The sequence below is a fragment of the Psammomys obesus genome, unplaced genomic scaffold (genome assembly GCF_907164565.1).
Source record: "Psammomys obesus unplaced genomic scaffold, mPsaObe1.curated_primary_1811, whole genome shotgun sequence".
Lineage (NCBI taxonomy): Eukaryota > Metazoa > Chordata > Mammalia > Rodentia > Muridae > Psammomys > Psammomys obesus.
Window position 1 is genome coordinate 22074295 of NW_026596073.1, and position 14823 is coordinate 22089117.

General features: G+C 45.8%; 1 protein-coding gene across 2 annotated transcripts in view; it reads right to left on the reverse strand.

Annotated features, from left to right (window-relative positions):
- Tmem212 (transmembrane protein 212) overlaps nt 1–10258 on the reverse strand; it is a 29904-nt gene extending 19646 nt beyond the window's left edge. For both annotated transcript variants that reach the window (XM_055626071.1, XM_055626070.1), the window contains exons 1-2: nt 10100–10258; nt 914–973 (exon numbers count right to left, since the gene is read on the reverse strand). In XM_055626071.1, the coding sequence (XP_055482046.1) occupies nt 914–973; nt 10100–10258 (219 nt within the window). The remainder of the gene's footprint in view (nt 1–913; nt 974–10099) is intronic.
- Between the last annotated feature and the right edge of the window lie 4565 nt (nt 10259–14823).

A 14823-nucleotide genomic window follows, 5' to 3' on the forward strand; every position in this document is an offset into this window, starting at 1 on the left:
ATCATGTCTGCCAACTTGAGTCAAAATGAAATCAATGAAGTTTTATTTGTTTATTCCTTATCATACACAGTGCAAGTTTGTGTTGGGGGGGGGGAATGAATGGACCAAATCCCTTCTCTAGGACCTGCTACTCAGGGTACAGACTGGGTAGCTCTGCACAGCTCAAAAGCCTCTCAGAAAGGTTGCCTTTCAGACTCCACCTATACCTCCATCTGCATTGTAGCTGGAGCTGAGCCCCTGTCTACAGCCTTTGCTATGGAAATGAGGCCTACAATCAGATACTGTGCTCTTTTCTGCAGCACGGAGAAGAATGCTGTTAAACAGGAGCTCGCATGGAGAGCGCATCCTTTCCTGGCCGGAGAGAGTGGGAAGGAAACTTCAGAGTTGAGATGTGAACTGCTTTATTGAGAGGTGTAGTTCAGTAAGTAGGGTACTGGCCTACCTACTTGGCTTCAACCCATAACACATGCACACACATGCAACACACACACACACACACACACACACACACATACACGGACGCATCCAACATTTAAGCAGAAGAGCCTGCACTTCATTGCTACAAAATGATGAAATTCTGTAGCACTGATACTGACCCCAAACAATAACCATGAACTTAGAGAAATTATTTGGAGTAAGAACTGGATTTAAAAAAAAACTATACATTTTAAACATAGCTTATAAAATTGGGCAAGGTGCACATGCCTTTAATGCCAGCACTTGGGAGGTGGGAAAAGGAGGATTAGAAATTTGAGGTCAGCATCAGCTATACTGCAAGTTCAAGGACAGCCTGGGATACATGAGACCCAGTCTTGATACACACACACACACACACACACACACACACACACACACACATACACACGACTGTCACATCCACTGTATCATCCTCACTGACATTTTTTGTATTTACCAAGTATCTCTGGGTCCACTGTCTGTGAGCAAGCAGTACAAGTGTCCCAGCTGTGATGGCCTGTGAAAAGAAAATTGGAAAAAAAATAACATCTACAATCGAAGGGACCTCTGCAAAGAGTTCAATCTGTCTCACAGCTTGACAACTTTATCACAAGCTGGAAAGCAGGGCAAAGGGTGAGATGGATTTACGGCTCTGAGCTCTTCATCTGTGAGAGGAACTGTGTTGACAGGGAGGAAAATAAGCCATTAGAATCATCAGGACATGAGTCACACCAGCTCATTTTCCATTCTCTGTGTTGCCTCTGCCATCATAGCCACCACCTCCGCTCCTGTCAGGTCACCGCAGTTAAAGCTTGGCTTCCTAGATCTTGAGCTGTGCTTTGTGTACTGATCTGAATGAGAGACGCCCCCATAGGCTGGTGTATTTGAACACTTGGCCCCAAGTTGGTGGCACTGTTAGGGAAAGGTATGGCATCTTTAGGACTTGGAGCCTTGCTGGATGTCGTATGTTCAAGTGTGTGTGGGGGATGGGCTTTGAGGTATTTCTGCATGCTTCCTCTGCTCTCTTCTTACTCTTTGGGAGTGGAAATGTAAAGAGCCATCTTCCTCCTTCTGCTGGCATACCACAACTTTCAGGCCATCATAGACTCTAACACTCTGGAACCATAAGACAAAATAAACTCTTAAGTTGCTTTTGGTTATGGCTTTTTTTTTTAATCACAGCAACAGAAAAGTAACATGTGTGTGTGTGTGTGTGTGTGTGTGTGTGTGTGTGTGTGTGTGTGTAATTTTAGAGATTTTTAACATTTATTTTTATCTGACCTCCTCTATGTGTGCATATGAACGTGTGTGTGTGTTTGCATGTAGGTAGGATAAATTGATGGGATTGGTTCCTTCTTCTACCATGTGGGGCCTGGGGATTGAATTCAGACAGCAGAGTTGGCTGCAAGCATGTTTACTCACTTGAGCCATGTTTTCATATTTCTAGCAAATTTATAAAGCTGCAAATGGGACAAACTGGAATGGAGATCTGTCCCCAGCCCCAGAAAAAAATTTCTAGCTGAGGCCTGATCTTTCGCAGGCACCCTTGAGCTGCTAATTGGGACATAGACACATGGCCTCTGTTTCCCAAATAATAAAGACAGTCATTAGAAGGGATGTGTGGCATAGCATTTAGTGTTCTTGGGTACAGTGCTATCCACTTTTATGAAGGGATTTTATAGTTCCTATTCAAAGACAAAAACCCAAAGTGCAGAACGAAAATAGTTAATAAAGAAGGGAATGGTGTACCCAGAATGCTGCAGTAGATAATGGAAAAAGAATTTCTGAGCTCATCTCAGATTCATCACGAGGTCTGATGAAGGAGCCATTCGTGGTTATTGAGACTAGAAATCGCTTATCCCCAAACCACAGAAATCCTTACTCCCAGTCAAAGCATGAATTTTGAGGTCCAGATAGAAAGTCAGGAAGAGATGAGCCCAAAATTAGATATTGAGTATAGATAGGTTTAAAAACAGCACAGTTTTTATTTTGACAGAGGACCAACTATAATGGCATGCACAGAATTGGTTAACTTAAGGGGGAAATCAGAGCTTCGCCCATGTGAGCTAACAGGGTGCTGCTTGCAGAGGTCCAAGTTTCATGTATTTATTGTTTTGAAACTTGGATCTAGAGAAACGGGGAGAGGGGAACACCCACTCGCGCATGGCTCCTGCTGCTGAGCCCGAAGCTCACAGACTTGGCTTGGTTCTATCATGAAAGTCCTGTGGATAAAAACAGAACCATCTGTAGTCGAAAGAGGTTCCTGGCTGGATTCTGCAAGAGGAACCTTTCCAAGGGATGTTAAGGAGGCAGAGACGGTGCAAACAGCACCACAAAGAGGAGAATTACTAGGAGCAGTAGGAGCAGAGAAATGGAGCCCGGGCTGTCTAAGCTTACAGACTGAACCATGCTCTTCTCTGGTCAGTCACAGGAGCTCAGAAGCAGAAGGAAAGAGGGGGTTGCTCCTGTCCCTTTGCTGGTGAAGCTATGGAAGATAGCTGACATTATGGGATGCTGAGATTCAAGCTGGCCTTAAGTGTGCTGGCAGGGGTTTCTTTCCTTTTGAAAGTTGAAAAGCACTGCAGAACTGCAGTTTCCTGTTATTTTGGTCAAAGTGGCCAGCTTGGATTTTGCCTTGTTTACACACAACTGTGAAAAAGCTCTTTCACTGAGCAGTAGCCTGGGATGAAGGCTGTTTGGGAACATCTTAAAATCACCTGGCTGATGGGGCGGGGGTGGGGGAGAGGGTTGGAGGGGGGGTGCCAGAGCCAAGCACACCCATCTTCCTTGATGTGCACTCTCTTCTATTTTTAGATAAGGACCAGGAAAAAATGAAAAAGACAGAGATCTGAGAGCAGAGAAGAGGGACAAAAAAACAGTGAGGAAGGAGCGGGTGGGAACTGGAGGGCTGTGTGGTTGTGGGGAGGACAGGGAGGAGAGGTGTCTGGTAAGGGAAGAGAGAGCGTTCCCCTCCCTCTGCCATGCTATCGGCTTGCTTTCCAGGGATGGCTAACACTTGCCTCACTTGCTAATTGTGAGGCCTCCCCCTCGATGTTTAAATTGCCTAAGGACAGCACTTGGTTCCCAGAAGCAGATGAATTAAAGGAAGCAATAGAAATGGAAACATTAGTGGCCTCAGATGAAGAGAGAATATAACCTAGTCATCTACAAGCGCCTATGCTGATCTGCTATAAACAGGGAGTGAGGTGAGCACCATGCAGTTGAAGTAATGATAATATCTCTTTATATCAATTATATTTAACCAATGTATGGCAGACATAGCGGTAAACACGTTATGTGTGTTAACACATTGACTCTACATAATGAGGCTAAAGATGTAGTTCTGTTGTCAGAGTGCTTTCCTCACACACAGAAGTCCTGATTGCGATTTCCCGCTTTTCCTGAACTGGGCATGGTGGCACACATCTGTAGTCCTAACCCTTGGTGCATAGAGGCAGGAGGATCAGAAGTTCAATGTCATTTTCCATTATACAGAGAGTTTGAGGCCTGGGCTACACAAGAGCTTGCGTTAGTTTCTTTCTATTTCTGTTATAAAATTCCCTGACAGAAACCGCCTAAGGGACAAAGAATTATTTTGGCTTATAGTTTTGGGGAGATACTGTCCACTGTGTGGAAAGACATGGAAGCAGACAGAGAAGGCAAGACAGCAGGACTAAGAGGCTGGCCGTTCACACCGCATCTGTACTCAGGAAGCAGAGGACAGGACATAGGGGCGACCTATAAGGCCTCAAGATCTGTCCTGAGTGACTGACTTTCTTTTTAATCCAGATTCCATGTCCCGAAGCTTCCACAACCATTGCAAAGAGTGCCACTAGCTGGGAATCAAGTGTTCAAATGCCTGCACCTGTGGGGGACATTTCCCACTGAAAGTAGACTCTTTCTTAAACATAAAGTTAAAGAAACTGACGTGAAGATACTCTTCTCTTCTCAAGAGGCTAAGAGGCTGTGCAAGATTACTAAGAACACCAAATAATAGCAGCATGAACATGATTCCAACTCTCACTGGAATTTGCAGTCTGGATAAAAACAAATGTCCACATCCAAATGTCCTCATTGAAGAGGCTGAGGAGAGGTGGCTCAGAAGAGTGCATACTCTTGCAGAGGACCTGAGTTCAGCTCCCAGCACCCATGGCAGACAGCTCACACCTGCCTGAAATGCTGGCTTTAAAGGGATCTGATGTCCTCTTCTAGCCTCTGAGATAACTGCCTCTCTCTCTCTGTCTCTCTGTCACTCTCTTATCTCTCTGTGTGTGTCTGTGTGCATGTGTCTGTGTCTCTGTCCCTCTCTCACATACATTATAAACAAAACAATTAATTTACCAAATAAAATAAAAATAGGCAAGAATGAGTGTTTGGCACACAAGAAGAACTTAGGTATTACGTTCAGGAGGAAAATGGATGAAGGCTCCAGGGTAAATAGAGTTTGGAGCAGGTCTAAAGGATGGCTTTGATTGGCATGACCATAACAGGGGAGGGCAGGCTCAGCTGGAGACCCATATCTGTAGAGGTGAGGAAGTGATTATGTGCTTGAGGCCCATACAGGGAGGAACCCAGACTTGCAGCAGGGGTGGGGTGGGGTGTCTTGGTGAAAAAAGCAGAACATCAGAGTTGAAAGCTATGTTACAGCAGGATGAGGGGGACCTCAAAAGCTAGGTCAATACATGTTGGGTTTATCTGGGGACAGCCAAGTAGAAGCAGCAGCAGCTAGTCTGGCTCACACTACAGTGAAGACATCTGAGACAGATGTTGCATACACGCTGGACTGGAATGGGTGGGGTCTCAGGTCCCGGGATGACCCAGGTCTTTAGACTTTAAACTCCACTCATGGTGAACAGTACATCTTGTTTCTTGGTTTAGCTACAAATCCTTTCGGACCGTTTTTTTTTTTTTTTTTTTTTTTTTTTTTTTTTTTTTTTTTTTTTTTGTCTATTTTTTACTGCTTTTTTTTTCTTCTGTTTTTTTTTTTTTTTTTTTTGAGACAGTGTCCTTTTAACAGAAATATCAGGGCCAGAGTCTGGACCCTGGCAGCCCTAACGAGCCACATCAGCTGCCCATTCTCACAGTGGGAGGAAGAACTGAGAGGCCCATCCTCTCTGCCAAGCTCATCTTCAGCATCTTACTAGGAGGTTTATGTTTGGGCAGAGAACGAGAGGTAGGCGGGCAGAGGTGAACAGTCTTGGTCAAGGTGAGTTCCTGGCTCCTCTGCAAGGTTGTCTGAGATTCCCAGGCATACTTTGGTTCCTCAGAGCCCATTGTTTCAGTGGCCTCATGGTCAAAAGGAGGGCACACAATGTCCCTTTGGAGCATCTTCGTTACTTTTAGAGCAGTTATAATTCATGTGACTCAGGTTAGCCTCCAGTTCAGCCTAGGATGACTTAGAACTTCTCGTCCTCCGGCTTCCATCCCCCAAGTACTGATATCATGTGCCACCAAGCCCAGTTTACGTGGTTCTGGAGATCCATCCTAGGGCTTCACGTATGCTGACTGTTGCTAAGCACCCTACCAACTGAGCTAATCCTGCATCCCATCAGTCTAATTTTATATCTAATAGGTTAAGTACCAGATCTTTACTATGTGGTAAACTACTATTCTCTATTCTGTCATATTCTATTCTTTAAAACTGCTGTTTGCTGCCCTGTGCATTAGTTTTATAATCTGCTAATGCAGAGATTCTCTACAGTTTACATTTCATTTTTGTCTAGATATAAAACTTGAGTAGGGTGAAAAAGCAGAAGAGATGGGAAGGCGCACAGTGCCCAGGAAGAGAAAGGTGTACTTTGGGACATACATTGGGAAAATCTAACACCCCATGGCAGGTGATTTAAGTAGGGCTGGTTTAGGGCATTGCTTCACAGTGCAGGCCTTGAGCTGATGGCATGGTGTTCTCTAGTATTAAAAAAGTTTTTAGTGCCAAAGCATGAACCTTGAAGGGATCAGCAAACTAGACTGGGCAACCTATCCGTAAAAGGGGAGATAAAGTGACAGTAGAGAGAAGCAGAGAAAGGTAATCTATTCATCATGGTCATGTTGGGAGGAGGAGAAACGAGAACCCCCCCAAGTCCACCTTCAGATCCCAACATGAGGTTTATCTTCATACAGAGGGCAAGGAATACGGAAGAGTAAGCAGTGAGGTCCAAGACGTTCCCCAACCCATCACTGGCTAGATTCAAGTTCATCTAATCAAGGGACTCTGAAAAGCTGTCAGGCCTGTGTGAAACCTTTATTTGGAGATAGGTTCCTTCCCTGATGGCGGCCTTTTCCCTCCCTTGGCATGAGATTCCTGGGAAAGCTCCTATTCCTTGGGGCCCGTTGTTTCAGTAGCTGGGTAGCCGAAGGGAGGGGCACACCTATCTGTCTTTTGGAATATCTTCCCCACTGCCAGAGCTGGTGAGTGGGAGCTGACTGATGGGCACTGCTGAGGCCCGCCTTCACCCAGCCCTGACCCTGCCGTCCACAGATCCCCAGCACTAGCCTTGCTATCTTCCACCCCTAGTGGCTTTCATAGTCTGAAAAGAGGCTACTTTAGTGGGAAAAAAAAATTGAGTCAAGGGCCATTCTGGGTTTGAAATTGATTTCCCAACACAAAGAAAAGGAAGCTGGAGAAGAGAGAATTGGTTTGGATGACTGGATGACTAATTTGTTTTCAGACCGGCTGACTATAGAATGGTTTGCACTATTTAAGTGGAAAACTAACCATTGACAAAGATGAATTTGACCAGGCTCTCCTCTTCCTTGTGAAATCTTAGAAGGGGGCCCGAGAGATGGCTCAGCAGGTGAAGGCACCTGCTGCCAAGCTGAGCCCTGAGTTTGATCCCACGTGGAGGAAGGGAGAACGGGCTCCCGAGTGTTCCTCTCTCACCTCCACAGGTACCCAGGGCACCCGTATGCACTCACACACCCAGAACATGAATTAAGTAAGGAAAACACAGTAAGGGACAAACCATTTTACCCAAAACTCCAGTGAGCAGCCCATCTTCAGTGCCAGTGATGTTTGATGACCCTGACTGTGTACTTCGTCTCTCTATCCTTCGGCATCACCCTGGAAGATAAGGTCTGTCCTAGATAATTGCCTAGTCTGTCCTCAGCAAAAATCCCCATGATTTCTCCTTGCTGTTTCCTCTTAGGAATTTCCTACCTACTGGCCCACACCCTGCTCCTTGACCTAAACTTTCTCCTTTGCTGTAATATTTGGAGTTGAACTTGGTCCTGCACTGAGGTTTCCTTTCTCCATTCTGCAATGCTACTGGCTAAAATCTGGTTTCATTATTGTATCCACTGCCAGACATTGGCTTTTCTCTGATACCATCTGGTAGCTGAGAAGTCCCTTGACTGCTAAGCCACCACATAGCCAAGCCCCTTCTGCAGCAATTGAGGAGCCTGGCATGCAGGGCTCAAGGGGAACCTTAATCTTGTATTAAGGGGGCTTTGGGAGCTGGGTGGTAGCTTGTTTCTGGCCAAGACTCTCCAGGTCTGAACTCTGTGACCAAGCTCATGGGATCTAGACTCCCTCTCCTTCAGAAATGGTCCTTCAGGCCAGATGTCCCAGGATTAATAGGGCTCAGGGCTGAAGGTACTATGACCTGCTGCTGCATGCTTCCTAGCAGCTGGTGCCTTTAAATAACCTCTCTCAGACAGCGTAGGAAAATCGTGTGCCAAGTGGCTTTCAGAACACAATTAGCAGAGTCTGTGGACCAACACTCATGCTGGACTTAGAAAGTCTTGAATAAAAGGCGTTGGGCAAACACAAGGGACTGGACCACTTGCGAGAAAATGTCTCTTGTAAGTCTCAAAAAAGAAATACAGAGTCATTTGTGAAGGGAATGGCAATAAGATGGGAATATACAAACCATGTTTTCACCGGAGGAGCACGTGCCTCAGCAGCAATTAAAGAAGTGATTGGCAGGGGTGGTGTGGACTAGGCAGGAGCCTGGCAGCTCTGACCTTCATCAGACAAACCTGTGGCTCAGGAAGAAACTCAAGAGGGGAAAAAAAAAAAAAAACACGTTGTTCTAAATTTAGAGGGGGAAGGAGTGAGCAGTGCACCGCTTTCCTCTCAGGAGGATTTCTCCTGCACAGAGCCAGCCTCACCTACAGTCCTAATCAGAGTTGACCTCTCTAAGGCTGTGGCTGTATCCCCAGAAAGCAGGGCCCAGGGGGCATCCACCGGGTCAACAGTATCCATTAAAAGCTACTTTTTCAAAATCTAGCAGGTGGCTCCCTTTGTTCCAAGCTGTGGAGATAGGGTGGTAAAGAAAATAGAAACAGAACCCCTCTCCTTGCATAGGGCACAATAGTTAGGTTATGTAGTAATGTCAGTCGGAGTAGGGCTATAGGATTGGGAGTGGCAGATGGAGGCAGGGGTTACAGTGTTAAGGACTATTTTTGACAATTACTTCATTTATTTTTATTTACTTACTTATTTGTGTGAGGCTGGGAAACGGGCGCTTGGGTAGCATAGGGCACGTGTGGAGATCAAAGCACCTCCGCTGGGAATTGATTCTCATGGTCCACCATGCATATTTCAGACTTCAAACTCGGGTCTTCTGGCCATGAGCACCTTAACCCGTTGGGCCAGTTTGCTGGCCTCCAGAGGTTGCAGTTTTAAAAAGGGTAAAGCGGAAAGACATTGGTGGGAAAGTGACGTTTGGTTGAGAACTGATGGTGGAGTTGGGTGTATAGCTCTGTCGGCTGAGTGCTTGCTTGCCTTGCAACACCAAGCTGGCTGAGTAAGGCTGGTAGCAAGTGATTCAGAGTAGAGAGTCTGAGCAGAACACAGGGTTAAGGGAAAGGTTCAGTGTTTGCTAGCAATCAAGTACAAAGCTCTTGTCAACAGTCCTTGGTCAACTGTCTTCATTCCCACCAAGCATCTTACGGTTAGACAGTTGTTCTCATTGTCTCTCTCTCTCTCTCTCTCTCTCTCTCTCTCTCTCTCTTTCACCCATGAAAGTCACCAGAGAACATGAAAAATCAAGAGGGACCTAACTGACTGAGACTCCTGCTTTGGATCACATAGTAAGAACATTAAAGTCAGAACCTGAATGCAGGCTACTTCCCTGTGCCCTGTACCTCTGCCCCTGTGCCAGCTCCAGACTGCCTCCTTCCACCTCCCGGAGCCACTCAGTTGTGGCAGGCTAGACACACTCATGCCTCATGCTATTTCCCTTGGCCTATTGCTAAAATTTATGTTCAGCCTACATCAAGCCTACCTCAGATATACATGACCTTAGTCAAAACTAAGTCCAGTGTGTGACACTAGCTTGTAAGGGATAGGCAGCTGCTCAATAATCAAAGCCTCACTGTGTAGCCCAGGCTAGCCTCTAGCCCACATCTCTGCCTCAGTCTTCCAGATGCTAGGATTACAGGTCTGTGCCACCACACACCATGAGGATTTCTCAAACATTCCATCGCTGCATACAAGGTATACAAATACACATGAAACAATACTAGGAAAAATTATATATTTAAAGTCCAACTAATGGAAATTTCTGCTCTAAAGTCAGGAATATGATTTTCTGCAAAATATAGACTTCTTTGAATTATTGGAAAACTCTTAAGTATTATTTTACTTCCCCTGTCTTCTCGCCCTCCTCTGCGTCAGGATGTTTAATGAAATATGTCTTACCAAAGCTCCGTTCCAGATGGGACAGGCAATCCAAACGCTCCATCCTACGTACCAGAACTTGCAGGAAAAGACAGGGAAGAAAGCAATGATTCCAGAGAAGATACTGAGGCCCCCCAGTGTCACCAGGGCACAGCCAGCAGCCTGGTAGAGGCCCTGCATTTTCCTCTGTGCCTTAGACTTTGCTCTGAGATATTTGTTACCAAAGCAGGAGGCCAGGCCAGACCTCTGTAAACAGAGGTTTCTTAGAGACTGTAGCTGTGATGACTGGGCATGGGAAACAACGTCCTGAACACAATGCTCGCTCTGTTTCCCAAAGGTGAATGGAAGGAACGATAGAATTCTGGATGTCAGTTAGCCATGACACACTCTAACACCGTCCTCCTCAGAGGGGAGCGGGGGCAGGAGATTTCTCATTCTGGACTGGGTGCCTTGACTCCCTCCATTTGCCCTGTCTTGGGGAGTGACCACTTCCTGGCTTAATCAGATTCAAAGGCTCACTGACTGAGCTGATTGTTTCTGAACTCAACCTGCCTGGTGGTTACAGCATGAAGCCAACATCCTCTGTGCACAATAGAGCCACATTCCCAGCAAAGGTTCCCACAAAACAAAGCAAGAATTACACACGCAGACCACTTCTCATTACATTTAACTTAAACGGTTTAAAGCAGACAAGTCTTTCAAAGCTTAATTCCATACAATTATTTATTATTATGATTTTAGAGAACATCTGGGAACCAGAACAGGAGACCAGGTTGGCTCTGAATTTATAAGGATCTTCCTGTCTCTGTCACCCATCAGCTAATAATATAGGAATCATGCTCAACTATTTTTAATTTTTTAAATTACATATATTCTTGCTGGAAAAGTGGTTTGTTGATTAATAATACTGACTGCTCTTCCAGAGGACCTGGGTTAGCTTCCCAGCTTCCACTTGGTGGCTCACAGGTATCTGTAACTCCAGTTGCAGGAGATCAAATACCTCTTCTGGCATCCTTGGGCACCAGGCATGCATGTGGTGAACACACATATACACAGGCAAAATAACCACAAGCATTAAATATATTTAAAAAATACATTTATTTAGTGTGTGTGTGTGTGTGTGTGCATGTGTGTGTGTGTGTGTGTGTGTGTGTACATGTGTATGTTTTGAAGGTGGATGCTTATGCCATAGCATGGCATCTTGCAGGAGACAGTCCTCTTCTTTCCTCATGTTGGGTCCAGGGATTGGACTCAGGTCATTAGGTTTGGAGGCAAACGCTCTCTTGCCAACTCAGAACATGGATTTTAAGCCGGGCACAGCAGGGATCTGATTCTGGTTTCGTGCCCTTCTAGGTTAGTGTCCTAAAGAAAGAATGAGCTTCTTATATTTTCTGGGTCTGTTTCTTTATAGGAGAAACAGGTGACAGTGTGGCTGCCTTACCAGGTACTTGGGTAAGAGCATTCCTTGAGCTCATGTGTGAAAATGCTTAGGAGCAAACTCTGGGCTGAGAACATACTTTGAAATCACCTTTCTTCAGGGTTCTTGTGACATCATCCATTCTTTTGTTACCTTAGAAACGTTAGGCTTGACTCTTCTTGACCAGTTTGGTAAAGATTCCCATGTACAGGAGAGAAAAGTCTCTTTCTTTTTAGTTCTCTGCACTTCTTTCCTCCCTCTGTCTTTATCTGTAATAGCCGTGAGTTGACCCAGATTTCAAAGCAGTTGCATCCCAGATACTCAGAATCTGGGAAAGCCGCTCTGGCTGTCTGGCATGGCTGCTGCTCTGTGTTCCCTCTCAGTGCTGGGGGCTAGATTCTCAGGTTGCTTCCTTTCCACATAAACCAGAGAAGTTCCTGGAGAGCAGAGAACATGTGAGGCTCCTGCACCCTGTAAATATGTGTGGCCTCTCCGACAGCCTTAGACGGCACCTGGACAGAGCAGATACACTCTAGCAACTGCTCGATGAATCCGTCCATGAAGATGATAGCCTGTCCAGTCTGTATCTGTGTTGCACCAGGGTGGATATGTGTCAGTTCAAGTTCACCGGAGCTAATGCCGGGGCCAGCGTGTTCCCTCGCGCCTGGTGAGAGAGTCTGGAGGGAAGACAGATTTGTCTGCCTTCGAATTTGGTTGCTCTGTTTTGACTTTTTCCTTTGCTCCTTATCTCAAGGTTACAGCTCTGTGGTTTGCTGGCACCCTGGGTCAGCTCACTCTCTCCTGTTGGCACAGTTGGAAAACAAAGAGTGTTGAAATCCCCATTGTTAAACAGCGCACAGCATGAAGGATAACAGACAGGGAGAATTCTTTGTTTTAATTTGGGGCGACTTTAAGTCCCTGTAACATTAGGGATCAACACATGTCAACATGATGTTATTAGTCATTAAAAGGTGTCACCACTAACTATGGCCAAGTGAGAAGTGAGGGAGAAATAGAGGTCAGCCTCCAGATTTCCAGAGAGCCTGGGTTCTCGTTAACCTTGTGAAGGCAAGAACATCTTTCAGGGAGCACAGAAGTAATGGGCACCTGTCCCCAGCTTCCGCTCCAGCCATGGCTCTGTACACAGGAACCAGCTGCTCCCTCCACTGCGGAGCTCCTGCAGAAGTTCTCAGGCGCTTCCATTTGGTACCAGCTTTCTAGAATTCTTCTAGGAGGAGACAGAGTCAAAGTCTTTGCACACCTCACCTTCTCTTTAACCGGGAGGAAGCTCAAGATCTCGGCCCAAGGAAGAATGGTGGAGGCTCCACAGACATTTCAATCCCACTTAGCCGCCAAAGACAAAATGAAAAAAAGGGAAGCACCGTTGGCGTGTGTGTGGAGGTCTGTAATCCTGGAGTCTGGGAAGCTGAGGCCAGGGGATCGGCACTTCAAGATCAGCTTGGACCACACAGCAAATCCCCGTTTCAACCCCTCCCACAAACAGAATGAAATGACACAAGAAGAACCATCCTGAACCGACATTCGAATCAAGCTCCCTCCTGCACACCGCACACAAGCGAGCAAGGAATCGTAGCTTCACAAAGGCTGGATGGTGGCAGAGATGCCCAGGGTGGATGCCATCACCCTCTAGCTTGTAAAGTACGCCCCTGTCCCTTCCTATGTGTTCCCTGTGCATAACAGCCCTGCAGGTGCTATGGGTTAGGGCTTAAAAGGGTTTAAAACTGCAGGAAGAGAGTCGTTTTCATAGCCTGTAGAGCAGAAAGAGCACACTCCCTGCTGTCGAGAATACCTGAGTTTGTCAGCGTGGGGGCGCACACCTGTGATCCCGAGGGAGGTAGAGTTGGAGGATCAGCAACTCAAGGTCACCCCCGACTACACAGCCAGGTAGAAACTGGTCTGGGCTACATGAGGCCCTGTTTAAAAGTGAGTGATGGTGGCAGGGAGATGGCCCTGCACAATCATGAAGGCCAGAATTGGAATCCCCAGAACCAGAAGGCACGTAAAGCTGGATGTGGGAGAGAAAGTGTGTGTGTGAATGTGTGTATGTGAGTGAGTGTGTATGTGTATGTGTGAGCATGAATGTAAGTGTGTATATGTGTATGTGAGAGTGTGTGTATGTGTGTATGTGAGAGTGTGTGTATGTGTGAGTGTGTGTGTGTATGTGTGCGAGTGTGTGTATTTGAGTGTGGGTGTCTGAGTGTGTGTATGTGTGAGTGTGTGAGTATGTGTGTGAGTGTGTGTGTGTGTGTGTGTGTGTGTGTATGTGTGTGAGTGTACTCCCACTATGGTGAAAAAAAGATGGGGTGTGGAGAGAGAGGAGAAAAATATAAGAGAATTTCCTGGTATCTGTCAAGCCAACTAGCTCAGCTTACCTAATGGTAAGTAAAAGACCTTGCCTCAAAGCAGAAGCTGAGGCTGGACACCTGACGCTGTCCTTGGACAACCATATGTATGAGAGGACCATATACACATCTCTCTTCTTCTTTCTCTCTCTCTTTCACCCTCTCTTTGTCTCTCCCTCTTCTCCCTTCCAAGGAAAAAGAGATAAGACTGTTGTAGCATATTTACTAAATTCTAAAGGGCTTTTCTATGACTCAGCTAGTTCCCCAATAATTGAGACAGAGACTTATTGATTTATTTAAACAGCTTTAGCACAAAACTGGGGCAATTTACAAAAATTTTCTAAGCTAATCTTGTTATCTCCCAGCTGCATTCTCCAAGTTACTTGCCAATATGTCATCCTGTCTGGGCTGGATCTTTTTCATCAGGCCACCGGTATTCTTTCTCCATCTTTTTCTGTCTCTTTCTCTCTTTTTCCTCCTCCTCCCAGCCTCATGGTCCCTTACCTCTAACCCCAAGCCTGGAAATGGAAGCTCTGCCTACCTCTATTCTGCCCAATAGTTGGATGTCAGCAACTTTATTAACCAATCAGAGATAATTGAGGAGCAAAGTTTATACAACAAAGACTGCCATACATGAAAATGCTCTTGTCAGGACCTCAACCAGATCTTGGGGGCCAGAAATTAGCATTTGTATACAAGAGCACCAGACCAACCCTTAACAAAGATCCTAGTTTAGTATTGAAGATTCTATCTAATGTGTAAAACAGTACCAAAAAATGAAAGGAATTAACAGATAACGCCAGTGCAGTAACTGACTCCAGCAGGGTTCACCAATGGACAGTAAAGCCACTGGCAGGAAGGGAGAGAATGACATTATAGTTTACGTCACTTGCCATAGCGCTTGCTTGCACACATGAAGCCCTGCTTCAGTCTCTAGCATGGGCAAATAAATATAAACATAAGTA